Source organism: Denticeps clupeoides, chromosome 6, assembly GCF_900700375.1.
Source record: "Denticeps clupeoides chromosome 6, fDenClu1.1, whole genome shotgun sequence".
Classification (NCBI taxonomy): Eukaryota; Metazoa; Chordata; class Actinopteri; order Clupeiformes; family Denticipitidae; genus Denticeps; species Denticeps clupeoides.
Window position 1 is genome coordinate 9,127,176 of NC_041712.1, and position 13,820 is coordinate 9,140,995.

Genomic DNA, 13,820 nt, shown 5'->3' on the forward strand with positions numbered 1-13,820 from the left:
GTTAACCAGAAGCCAAGCGTTGCTTTCAGCAGAAAACTACATCTCCCACAATGCATTGCAAAGTTGGCCGGTCAACTAAAATCACTGTGCAATAAACTAAGACAACAAAAGGCTAATGGCTTAAATCGGTCCATGCTGCTACTAGCCTCCGGGTATTCACGTTTTCAGTGAACAATATGATGTATCCAGAACATCCACAGATTTAGTGCTAATGCACCAAAGGACTGGTGTGAGGTGACAGTCTCATCGCAGACTCTGGGATGGGACCGTCCAATCCAGGTCCACCAGGGGGGGTTGGTTCCTGCAATTTCCAAGAAGATGCACTTCAGCGTAATATTGAGTTTAATTCGTGCACGGGAAGTGTTGAACTGTGACCTGCTGATGCTAGCTGCTGGAGGGCAGGCCGACCAGTGCTCTCGGTTGGAACTGTGAAGCTGTCGCTTCACCCCCCCACCTCTCCGTAAGTGAATCGGCCCGCAACGCGATGTAGGTGGATGCTTTTCACTTTATTAATTTTTTTTTTACACAATTGCCTAAATTGATTGCAGGCTGTGCAGGCCGATCGAATGCGATTTATTCCGCGACAGCCGTCCGTGCAGCTGACATAAAGACTCCTGCGATTCGTTTCGTTTTTTTTGTTTTTTTTTTTTGCAAGATGCAATGGGATCCCCAACGAGGAGAACAATAGCTTACAACACGCCGCCGTCGCCAAACTCCTCAAACAAATAACGAGATCCTCGCCAAATCCCCCCGAGCCGCCTCTCACTGCGCGACACAGCGGACCATGGCGGCGGTGACCAGCCCGGAGACGAGCACCCAGCCCCGGGTTTACTTCCAGACGCCTCCCGGCGCCGAAGTTCCCGTCCAGAAGCAGGGGCGGGTGACGGTGAAATACGACAGGAAGGAGCTGCGGAAGAGACTGAACCTGGAAGAGTGGATCGTGGGCCAGTTAACGCAGCTGTACGACTGCGAGGTGAGTACCGCGTTATAATACCGTTATACACCATCCAACTTTAAATACGGTCTTTAACACACACACACACACACACACACACACACATATATATATATATACATGTTGGGGCGTTGCTCTCATCGAGGTGGGGAGGACCCCTTTGTCAGGTGCGGGATGGCGGGGTACCGGCGGGGGGGTTTAATTTAACGGGCGGGAAGGGCGTGGCCACCTGCCCACCCCGCACACCCCCGGCGCGGCAGGAGAGGGAAAGTCGGACTCTGCCTCGTCCAGACAACAGAGAGGAGACGGGGCTCGTGCACGCGCGCGGGCGCGCGCTCCCCGGTCCCCGGCGCGGGCACGAGCCCCGTGAGCGAGGGCTGTGAACATGCGGCGAGTCGCGACGTGTCCTCGGCCGGGGTCGGGCTGTTTATTCCCGGCGGAAATAAGTCTGCTGCAGCGCTGCCCCAGTTTAAATAGCCGCGTCGGCAGGTGGAAACTCGGGAAGAGCCGCAGATTAACTTCGTTCCCTTCGTTTTTTTTTCACAGCAGTAATTTATTATCTCAAGAGCTGCTTTCAAAGTTTATCTCTGTTTTTGACTGTAGCTCATGATAAGTTTTATCCACATTTGTAAGAGTTTCCTTTCTTGGTCTTTGGTGGAGAAGCCTTCAGGCGCCACGAGTGACGGTCTGTGCAAACAGCGCCACCTGTTGATCCCACTACGTCGTGATAAATGACGTCATCATACCCGACAGGTCATTCTGGTCTTCGTTCTCCAACCCAGGGGTTCCCCATCCTGCTCCTGGAGTTCCACTAACAGAAACCTTTAATCTGGCCCACTGCTTAGTCAGCATCAGGTCGTCACTAATCATCTAATTACATTCATTATTGGTGGTTGGTAATTATTTGGTGTGCATACAATTATGGATTATTTTTGGATTAGTCGTGGATTAGTCGTGAATTAAGCAGTAATGAGAAGGTGTGATGTGGCACATGCCTGGTGTTCTTCTGTCGGGTGTCGGGGAGCACCATGCCGGATCCACATTACAATAGAGACACGTTAGTTTTACGTTCCACAGAGAATCTTGTTGGCACTCAGGGTGCAGAGCAGCCGACCTTGTGACCAGAATAATCAGGCCAATTAGGCCATCTCTTAATACTCATCTTATTACCATGGAAGGTTTTATTAAAACCTTTTTTGGTCACAAAGTAATTCCAATGCATTTTTTTTTCATTCTCATAGACCAAGTCAAAGTGTTCCCTGCATGTCAGAAATACTTTTTGTATTCCCCTCTTCACGTCAGGGATAAACAAATTAGTTCTGACGGCACAAGCGTAGCGTAAAAATTGTTGCCGCAGTGCTCGGTTTGGGTGTGTGTGTATAGTGCAGTACAGACTCCTGCTTTGACCGAATTTGACATCTTTTAGAATCAGAATATCTCCTTTGTCATTGTAACAAGTACAACGAAATTACGTGCAGTCCCTGAGCCGGAGAGGAAAGTATAAAAAGGAGAACGCCTATATACTAATATAATATGAAATTTTATACAAACTATCACTTAAAAAATTTAAATAAAAAGAATCTGTGTCTCCGGCTAATAATTAGTTCTCCGCGCTCAGAAGCATCCAGCCTCCTGTGATGTTCTTGGCAGGGTCCATTAGTTAGTGTCCCGCACGAAAACCGCCATCTGGAGAGGTAAACTGCAATTATCACTCTCGTAAAGATACGGCCGTGGTAGCATATGGCCGGCATCATGCGATGCTCATTTGTCGGCAGTGTCCGGCAGGGAGCTGTATTTGGAGCCGGAGGCTGTAGTCAGATGCCCAGGTGAGACTCCGCCCGCCTCCCTGGGGTTTGCTGCTGTAATCCACGTTAAACAGACTGGTCCAACAGGGATCTGAAAATGTCCTGTGTTGCGGTGGCTCTGTTATTTTTGTCCTGTTGAAGGTCTGGTTCGCCGAGCTCTTTTAACAGGACGGTGCTTCAGTTTGTGAATAGAGAAATCTCACACAGCAGGGGTGCGATTTCTCCAGAATCTCGTCTTTTTTTAGCACCCGAAAAAAAGCCCACATTCGAGGCCTCTCTTCCAGTTCCACCCACTTGTCAGAAATGAGTGTCAACAGTTCCGATTATACCTGTTTGTCCGCGGCGAACACTCTCCTCTCGATTGCAGAACGTAAGGAATTTTACAACGTCTAGTAGGACCGGCACAGGTGTCTCCATTCGATAGAGAATGTGGCTAATAATTTCGATTCGATCTGATTAGATTCCAGTCCTGTACAATTGGATAAAGCAGTAGACAAACGATTAGTACATAGACACAAGAAAAAAACAATGAAATAAGATATTGAACTGAGAAGTTGGACCAAGATGGCAGCGGCCTCTCCGGATATGGTGCCTGGTGTGTTGATGTCACACACGTGCACTTTGTGTCAGTATGTAACCTTGTTTAAATGTTACATGTAGCACCAGGTTCCGGAGAAACGGCGTTTCGTTTCGTGTTCTGTGTCTAACATGTATGTAGCTGAAAGGACAATAAAACTCAACTTGAAGTTGAACTTGGGACAAGGCAGCTTTGTGAATGTTCTGTGGGCAGAGTGTGAGGAAAGTTGTACGCCCGCGGCCTCAGTTACTGGTCACAGGTGAGTTACCGGTCACACTGACAGCGATGTTTTCACCGTGCCGTATAACGGAAAGGTTCACTAATGTCACCTCACTTCAGGCTAATGTCACTTCGGGCCTTACAGAATTAATCAGATACGAATGTGAAAGTTGTCGGAATCTTGGAGAGGAGGAACTAACCACCCACACAGGCCCCGGTGTGGGTGGTTTTAAATAATTTTTGACTCTCAAAAGATAAACTTAATAACTTAAAATATTAATGGGAGGTGCCCGTAGCGATGACTGAGTGCTCTCGTGTAGAGTACAGTAGTATAGAGTATAGCTGTGAGCGCCGATCCTGGGATGGCCAGGGCCAGCTGTGCAGGGTTTAGTCCTTGGAAGGACACACACACACACACACACAGATACAAAGAAATCATTAAATGTGGCATGAAATGAGCTAGAGCAGGATGGTGGAGAAGAATGTCGTGTATTTTAATGAGGAGGATTCTACTGCCTTGGGTGGCGTCATTACAGCAGATCTGAAATAAAGACTCACGGGGGGAATCCGCTCTTCGCATCCGTCTGATCTTTATCTCTAAATGCCACGGAGTGCTGGGCATCTGCATGGAGAGCAGGAAGGCCTGAGGATAAGTGTACACACACACACACACACACACACACAGACAAAGGAATCAACCCACCCTGTTATTTTGCAAGAAGGGAGGAAGACAAAGAAAGGGGGAAATGGGGGGTGGTGATCGTTTTGAGAGCAATGGGGACATGTCTTCACACACCATCATCATCTGTCCATCTCTTTCTTGACTATTAAGGTTTTTGAATAGCATCTTTGTAGATTTGCACCTCAGTGTATGTTTTTACTTGCTGAACTGTGTGTGTGTGTGTGTGTGTGTGTGTGTGTGTGTGTGTGTGTGTGTGTGTGTGTGTGTGTGTGTGTGTGTGTGTGTGTGTTGTTGTTGTTGGTAGGAGGATGAGGTCCCTGAGTTGGAGATCGACGTGGATGAGCTGCTGGATCTGCCCACTGATGCTGACCGGGCACGGAAAGTCAAGGTTGATCCTGCAACCTTTCACCTTCACATCTCCTCCACTCCCCTCATTCACTGTCCCCACGTCAAAACACTGGATGTCACTCACATCACTACTGTTTCCTTGGTTTTATTCTCAGGGCGTACTAAAGTGTTCTCATCTGTACTCTTCTCTTCTCGTTCTGCAGGGCTTGCTGGTTGACTGTTTTAAACCCACTGAGGTGAGTCCTCCTCATTCTCTCTCATCCAGCCAAGTCAACATCCATAATTCCACAGGGAGATGTAGCCATGTATCTCCTCATTACAGTAAAATAGGCCAATTTCTTTCTAAGGCTGGCAATTGGCTGAGCATTATAATGTCATTAAATCAGCACAGATCACAAAGCTTCATGAGAAGAGATTTGGGCCCCGTTTTATAGATGACAATAGTTAGCAGCTAGAAATATTCTGGCTGGAATGGCACCAGCTACAAATATCTATTCTCTCTCTGGCTTCACACCTCCAAGTTTGCGAGTTTGAATCCCGGCACTTTACATGCTCTTCCATTTCCATTTCCATTTGCGGCATTTATCAGACGGCCTTATCCAGAGCGACTGACAATCAGTAGTTACAGGGACAGTCCCCCCCTGGAGACACTCAGGGTTAAGTGTCTTGCTCAGGGACACAATGGTAGTAAGTGGGATTTGAACCTGGGTCTCCTGGTTCATAGGCGAGTGTGTTACCCACTAGGCTAGTAGCATCCCTTCCAGCGCTGCCTCCTGAATTGACCACATGTGAGTGTGTGTCTGCTCACGCCCTGCTGTGGGTTGGCGCCCAGTGTCCAGGGATGGACTCCGGCAGCCACGACCCTGAGTAACAGGACAGCCAGTGAGCGAGTATGGAAGGAGGCAATATAAATATACAATTAAATGTTGTAAAATATTCAGTGCTAATTTGCTAGTAAAATTGAGCAAATATTGAATGGTGACTACAGCCTGTGAATTTCTGAGGATTTCACTCATATCCTGTTTGTCCAGCGGAGTAACAGGATGTGTTTGTGTTCCCCACAACTTCCTGTCCCGTTTCCCGTCCTGCAGGACTTTGTTACCGCGTTATTGGAGCGTGTACGCGGCATGCAGAAACTCAGCACCCCACAGAAGAAGGGTGACGTCACCCCGTGAAGCCTCAGCACACCAGCCATGCACTCTTCCACAATCTCCCAGAATTCCTCTCCACTGTGTTTTTCGACACAGAAACCAGAGCCCGTGGCGTCCAGCCAATCAAAACGCAGCTGCAGATTCCCTGTTGTTGTTTTTTTTCCCAGCAGCCACCTCTGGCCTGAAAATACAATCTCCTTTTCTAAAGTGTACTTCATGTGTGTAGCAAGTGTCTTAGCATATGAATTAGTTCATCATTAACACACAAACACCCACGCTTGGCATGCAGTGAGCGCAAATGTTTACTGCGGGGAGGCGATTGTCGTGGTTTTTCACTAACGCTGTGTGTTGAGATTTAAAGTATAAGATGGTGTAGTACATCTAATCCGGTCTCTTTTCATCTGGAATTGTATTACATTATTACACTGTACGTCGTGTTCTGAAACCCGATTAGAGGCTTGTGTACTCGTGTGGAGAGGGTGTGTGAAGATAAAAACGTCTGTTCGTATCGTGTGCTGCAGTAGAATGTAGGGTGCTATAATGGAGCCAGGATTATAATGGGTGCTAATCAACTATTTTATTCTTTTTCCTATTCTAAATGAAGTTGTGATTGTCTGTTTAAAAGTTGTACTCTAGCAATACTCAAAAGTGTATTTGCCAATTTTGTTACAATTTTGTTTTTATATATATAAAAAAAATAATAATAATGTTTTGTGTGCATAGAAAAAAGGAGACAAGACAACTTTCTTAGAAACAAAAACTGGGGCAAATCCATTTATTTTATTGAAGCACATTATGAGTGGACCCAAAAGATTCCACGTCTACCTGATAACTGTACTCTGTGTAAAGCAATTCCTGTTTGCGTCGCAGTTCTCCCGAGGAAATAAATAACGCGGTTGTGCGACGAACGTCTGTAATCCTGCTGTGAGAGAGCCTGTTTCCTGACAGCGAACACACGGACCAGCAGACACGGCCCGGGAGGTGCAGAATTACAGCTTGCCTTGTCAGAGCAGTGACAGAGAAGACCCACAGTTGGCTACAGCGTGGTTACCTGCTCACCCGGCACGGCACTGATCGAACGTGGGATAACAAATTTTCCACTTTATTACTGAATTGAAACAAAAAAATAAAAAAGGGCGGGGGCTGGTGCTTCTCTCCTTCTCTACAGATCTGATCTTCTTTCAATGCTTAGCAGCTCCACTTCAAAAATGAGTGTGGCGCCACCTGGTGGACAATCAATTTATTACTACAAAATAATACCAATGAAGAACAAACACGATGTAAGGTTCAATTTACCTGGAATTTTAGGAGGTGCTCCTCTGTCTCCATAACCTGGAATGACCAACAGTACATACCTCTTTAAAGTATAATAATTAATATACATGTACTAACAGTACAAATACAATATAGTACAGATGTATAAGCATTAAAAAAATAATAATGTGATAAAAAAAAAAACAGATAATGTGAGTCAACTGTTGCAACCAACATTCTGTGTACGGTGGAAGCTTCCTTAAATCCAAATGTTAGCAAATGTTGTGTCTTTGGCTCACTTGCTATCACTCACCCAGCTCTGAAGGAATGACCAACTTCCTCTTCTCCCCTTCACACATCCTTATGGGGAAAAAAAGGAACCAGTGTCTTTAACATATAAAAACTACAAGATAATTATTTAGTACATATTGAAAACCTAAGCTTTGGAAGTCTGTCAGCACCCAATTTACACCGTAAACAAAAATAATAATGATGCTTAAACTGCTCAAAAATGATGGAGTGGCATTTGTTACAATATGATGGACATTAAGGGTTTTCATTAAAAATTAAGCTTTAGAGAATCGATTGCTAATGTACCACCAACTCTAGGCATGAATGTTACCTGTTTAAATGTTTCTCTGACCTTAAATTGGAAGAACAAGTAATTACTATCATCTTAAGTGAAAGTGAAGCGATAGTCAAAGTTAAGTGATAGTCATTGTAAAGAACAGCACACGGTGACACTGCGAAATGAGTCCTCTGCTTTTAACCATCATCCTTGATGAGCAGTGAGCATCCATGACAGGCACCTGGGGAGCAGTGTGTGGGGACTGTGCTTTGCTCAGTGGCACCTTGAGGTGCTCGGGATTCGAACCTGCAACCTTCTGATTACGGGTCCTCTTCCTTAACCGCAAGAGTAATCCTGAAAGGCCAGACTACAGTACAGCGAGTCTTTCTGCAGTTCAGCTGTTTATAAGTCGACCAGAGTGTGGGAAACTACAGGAATACCCACCCCAGTAAACCCTGATCCCAGCCTTTGATGACTTGTCCTGTGCCCAGAGTAAAAGTGAAGGGCTGGTTTCTGGGGATGCTGCTGTCAAACTCCGTTCCATCTTCCAGCTTTCCCTGTGACGAAACATCCATCAGCTTTGGTCAGTGAACAGGCAGATCAGTGCAGATATTGGTAAGCAAGCACTTCCGTTGACACTGCCGCATCAATTTAAGTGAAATACTGACAGACAAACAAAAGTCCCTGGAGCTCAAGCCGTGTGGGAAATGTGGATATTTGCATCTCCTAGTGTGTATGAGCTCAGAGCTCCTTTTTTCACCAGCCATGTACTGTTATTACAGACAGATTCTCAGAACACGTGGGAGCATTTGGTTTAAAATTGTAATCAGCAGCCTCCTCACAGATCAGCTTGCAGGAATGTGCGTGTTACCCTGGTGAAAGATGAGGTGACCCTCGGTCGGTACCACGCGTGGCGTGGCCACCCCTCTACTCACGGTGTAGTGCATGTTGAGCACGTCGCCCTTGCGGGACTTGATGGGACAGTTGTCCACGCGCTTCTTAATGCCGATCTGCAGCTTCTTCTTGTCTCCTCCTCGCACGGCGCCGAGAGAGAGCAGCGTGGCCGCCAGCACCCAGAACAGCCTCATGTCCGCACTGCAGGGAAGATCATTTAGAGGAAAAGAAAGAGAACAAAAGAATCTCGCTCCGCTTTTCTGGCCCGAATTAAAACGGTCGGACCTTTGCTACACGGCGAGGTGTTTCACGGGACCGGCTAGTGCACTGTGCCTGTTAGCATGCCAGTCAACACGCGTATATGGAAATAGATTCTACACGACCATTTCCATTCCGGCCTCAGAAAGTGCCTTTACGACCTACATTACATGCGACATCTTTACACGCTGCCTCGGCAAGTTGTGCGCCGTAAAGAATTTACATTCCCACCTTGGAATGAGGAGCCTTAGCGAAGCTGCGAAAAAAGGAAGTGACGCAATAAAAAGCGTGCGTCGTAAAGGTGACTTGCTCCACTACTATTGGACTATGCAGGTCGTAAAGGCGGGACTAAGAGGACACCTCCGGGCTTCTGATTGGTCAGTAGATACTGCCAAACATCTTGCAATTACTTTTTTACCTGCATTAAATTGGTAAATATAATTTCCGAACCATCTATGGCGTTGAACTTTTCGTCTGCACGTTGAAAATAAATACGATTTCTATTTGATATGATAATAAAATTTAATAAACAAATACATACATACATACAAATGAAGCTTGGACCGGGAGGAAGGGAGACTAGCGAGACTGCTTGTGTGTCAGACCCAGGGTTTTGAGCCAAATGTGAGCATTGCAGTTTTGAAGTGCTGATAGTCTTAACAGATCCAAAAGGTCAGGGTATGGCATTGCCCAGGGTGATAGTAGCCCAGTGGGTAAAATATACAGCACACTCGCCTATAAAGTGTAAAGTGTGGTGATTGTCACATATGATACACAGCAGCACAGCACACGGTGCACACAGTGAAATTTGTCCTCTGCATTTAACCCATCACCCTGAGTGAGCAGTGGGCAGCCATGACGGGCGCCCGGGGAGCAGTGTGAGGGGACGGTGCTTTGCTCAGTGCTACCTCAGTGACACCTTGGCAGATCGCGATTTGAACCGGCAACCTTCTGATTACGGGGGTGCTTCCTTAACCGCTAGGTTCATAAAATATGAACCAGAAGACCCAGGTTCAAATCCCACTTACTACCATTGTGTCCCTGAGCAAGACACTTAACCCTGAGTGTCTCCAGGGAGGGACTGTCTCTGTAAATACTGATTGTAAGTCGCTCTGGATAAGGGTGTCTGATAAATGCTGTGAATGCTTTAAAATGCCAAGCTTCATCGTATCCATGAAGTACCAGGTTAAACAAGTAAAGCAGCTCTATCTCGTAATTACGTGTGTGCCAACATTCTTATATCTTGTCAAATTACACTTGATTTAGTGTCATAGCATTACGGGCATAATGTTTCTTTTATAGCTTACAGCCTTTTTATGACTTTAACTAATTATAATAAGTGGGTAATTATGACTTAATAATTTAAAGGAGTGTATCTAAAAGCCCCTGGCTTTCATGAACTAATCACTCTTTGTTTGACAGATTTAATTTATTTTATATATATTTATAAAACTGTTTAAATATGCCCTACTGTCAGTATTTAAATTACAACCACTATGTGCTGTGCTGTGCTCGCGGAGAAGAGTCTTCGTTTGAACCACATTCTTATTTAAGGCCAATTTCAGAGCGGACACCAATCTGTCTTGGGTGTGGCAAGTTTTATGTGATTTCTAAGTTTTTCAATATATTTTTAATACATTTGCCAAAACCTCAAGTAAACCTTTTTCATGTTGGCATTATGGGGTGTTGTGTGTAGAATTTTGGAATAAAAAATATATGGAAAAAGTGGGTCAGTTACTCGCTACGTTTAGCTGCTTTCCTCAAGGCAATCGTACAAAGTTGGATTTTATGTGTTTTAGCGACAATATTTCCAAGATGTTATTTTCCTCTTTGCTTTGAGCTGACGACCTTTTACATTTACAGCATTTACTACCATTGTGTCCCTGAGCAAGACACTTAACCCTGAGTGTCTCCAGGGGGGGACTGTCTCTGTAAATACTGATTGTAAGTTGCTCTGGATAAGGGTGTCTGATAAATGCTGTGAATGCTTTAAAATGCCAAGCTTTATCGTATCCATGAAGTACCAGTGGGTCAGTTACTCGCTACGTTTAGCTGCTTTCCTCAAGGCAATCGTACAAAGTTGGATTTTATGTGTTTTAGCGACAATATTTCCAAGATATTATTTTCCTCTTTGCTTTGAGCTGACGACCTTTTACATTTACAGCATTTATCAGACGCCCTTATCCAGAGTGACTTACACACTATTTATTTGTATAGTGAACTTTTTGTATTATGCAGGTCTCATATTCTCTTTACTATTCATTTTTTCATTCATTATTAAACTGTCCACTTTTTGCCAAAAACATGGTAAATTTCTCACTTGTGGGACTAATAATGGACTAATCTTATCTAGTCTTATTTTTCACTTTCATCTAGTTTACCTGGTAAATACACCATCATAATAGCAATTGTGCCACGGCCTTTTAAAGGTTCTATGATTTTGGCTCTTTCTGGTTTACACTGTGATCATCAAAATAGTGTGTTTTTGGTGTGATGCGTTTTTAAGATGTCTTTTGAAGGTATACGTTTAATGTGAATGTGAAGTGATTGTCATTGTGAAACACTGCAGCACAGCACACGGTGACACAACAAAATGTGTCCTCTGCTTTTCACCATCACCCTTAGTGAGCAGTGAGCAGCCATGACAGGCACCCGGGGAGCAGTGTGGGGACGGTGCTTTGCTATTTTCCGATTACTGGTTCACCTTCCTTACCTGCCACCACTGCCTGAAAAATATATAGCTCCTCAAGACAAATAAAAATTTCCATGCACAATGAATCCAGATATTATGAGAACTCTCGGGGGAAACAAAACTGAAGAGGATATGACAGAGACTGTGGACACTGGAGTAGCAATTCAGTCCTCAGCTGAAGATGTGGGCACAACAGTCCAGCAGGTGACGCTGTTCCATTACCAATGCACCAGCAGCACGTCTCCCTCCAAACTGCTGAGGAATGAGGTCGTTTCCTGGTGCAGCAATAAAGAAGACGATTAAAATAAAGATGAGCCCTCTCTTGTACCGGCTGCTGAGCTCACTGCATCTCTCTCTCTTTCACACAAATCTGCAACTTGTCAGATGTAATGAGGTCTTATTAAATCCATAGAATTATACAATATTTCATGAATCACGTAAGTACATTAATAAGGGCCCGTTCCCCAGATCCTATTCAGGCTCAGCAGCAGGCTGGAACCTCGCTGAAGTGATTCTATTCTTCCGCAACAAGGTTTCTCATTATCACGTCATGACTCAGGGACCATATGAGTGTGTGTGAGTAACCAAGCAGGCGTGTATGCACATGCTTGTGTATATGTGTGTGTGTGTGTGTGTGTGTGTGTGATCTCATAATGAAAAGGTCATTGTTGCTGTGGGTGACCAAAGACAGACAGTACAGCTCATCCCGACGCCCCCACCCACACCACCTCCCTGAGTTGGCTGGACTCATTAACATTCTTTTCCATTCGTTCTGCCTCCTTGTCTGTCTCTCTTCATCACTTGATTCTTGGAGCCTCACGGTGGACGAGCAGAAACTCGACTGCAGCCGCCTCTTTTGCAGTTCATCTTTAATGTTGTTCTGAAGGTGGTAATTAAAGCCCATTCTGCTGATGGACCCTGAGTAGATCCTCAGCGTCTCACTGCTATGTGAAGGCTGCTGCTGCTGCTGCTGCAGAGGTTCTGCATCAGTCTACTGATCTGTGAAGTTATTTAGAATGCTGCGCTATACCAAAACGAGAGAAAACAGGAGGCAAACAGTCCACATGCCTGCAATTCAGTCTCGGAGGTCAGATGAGACGAGACTAATCCAGCTCTGGGTTGGCACCATAGGAAGTTATAGCCCTCCCCCTCAGAAAAACCTAATAATAAAAAAAAAAAAAATCATGAAAAACCAATCAGCGACAGAGTGTAAAATGGCGAAGAAATGTAATATTTAGCAAATTAGTTTTTGGTTGTGTAGCAATTTCCCACTGCTCTCCTCAATTATGGCAGGATTGTATTTTCCCTTCGATTACAATGCATTACGCACTAATAGATCCTCTTATCCTTACCTCTTCAGGGTTGAGAGCAGGTCCAGCACGATGACCCTCACCTGACTTAAGCAGATCTTGTGGCAAATTACTAATTAAGTGTTAGAATGGAAGGTGTTGCGAATTTTAATGAAACACGCAGGAGCACAGAATAAAGAAGTTCCTTGGTGCTACACATTTCTGCAGTGTGCACTAGTGGAGTCTGGGAAATTACATCCAGCAGATGCAGGGAAGATTTAATTAAAAAAAAAAAAAAAAAAGTAATAGGCCTGATTTCATGGCGCTTTAACAGATGTAGCATGTGGTGAGTGTTCACTAATGTCACATCAAGAAGGTCTCCAGGATTCACAGAAATAAACAGGAAAGGACTGTTTGCTAGTTATCTTTATCTTGGAGAGGAGGAAATGACTACCCACCAAGACATTTTTGTTTGTGTGTCATGATTTGTGATGATATTTTAATGAACAAGTTTAAATTGGGACCCACTGGGTTCAACCATCCTTTAAAATGGAATGGCATGACGTCTTAAATCTTTTGAAGATTATATATTTTTTTATTTTACTTTTTATTTTATTTTTATATCACTCTATAGGACTTCTAAAGCAACATATTCCTTCGTGCTCTCTCTCAACATCTCAGTACTAATGATGAAGCCTTAACTGCTCTCCTCGGTTTCAGAAATGTATGGCTTTACTGTATGTGTGACAAGCAGTTTATGGTTTTGACACAGAATTATTACAGAGAGAAAACTTTGCTGCGACAGAAACAGCAGCTTGTGTCTACCTGGTTACAGGTGGATTTCTATTACTGACATTTCAAATGAGCAAAGGACCATATTGAACATAATCTCAAAATTCCACCATGCAGCTACACCCCTGGAGATAAAGGACAAGATCTCAAACGTCTTACTTCATCATTCACCCACTCCCATCAATACAGCATGGGGCATGGTGGCCTAGTGGTTAAGGAAGCGGCCCCGTAATCAGAAGGTTGCTGGTTCGAATCCCGATCTGCCACTGCTCACTCAGGGTGATGGGTTAAATGCAGAGGACAAATTTCACTGTGTGCTGTGTATCACATGTGACA

General features: G+C 44.6%; 2 protein-coding genes across 3 annotated transcripts; one reads left to right on the plus strand and one right to left on the minus strand.

The window, feature by feature from the left end:
• Positions 1-354: 354 nt before the first annotated feature.
• ppp1r14ba (protein phosphatase 1, regulatory (inhibitor) subunit 14Ba) lies at positions 355-6,654 on the plus strand. Of its 2 annotated transcripts, none has more exons than XM_028983188.1 (5): positions 355-460; positions 656-973; positions 4,543-4,626; positions 4,790-4,822; positions 5,678-6,654. In XM_028983188.1, the coding sequence occupies exons 2-5, from the start codon at positions 785-787 to the stop codon at positions 5,759-5,761; spliced, it is 390 nt and encodes a 129-aa protein (XP_028839021.1). In that variant the 5' UTR covers positions 355-460; positions 656-784; the 3' UTR covers positions 5,762-6,654. The 2 variants fall into 2 exon arrangements, with proteins under 2 accessions (XP_028839021.1, XP_028839022.1); XM_028983189.1 differs by having other exon boundaries at positions 356-486.
• Positions 6,485-9,011, minus strand: fkbp2 (FKBP prolyl isomerase 2). Its single transcript, XM_028983187.1, has 6 exons — positions 8,943-9,011; positions 8,495-8,654; positions 8,004-8,116; positions 7,305-7,351; positions 7,034-7,069; positions 6,485-6,961 (listed from the first exon to the last, which is right to left on the minus strand). Exons 2-6 carry the CDS (start codon positions 8,645-8,647, stop codon positions 6,900-6,902), a joined length of 411 nt encoding a protein of 136 aa, XP_028839020.1. The 5' UTR covers positions 8,648-8,654; positions 8,943-9,011; the 3' UTR covers positions 6,485-6,899.
• Positions 9,012-13,820: the final 4,809 nt, after the last annotated feature.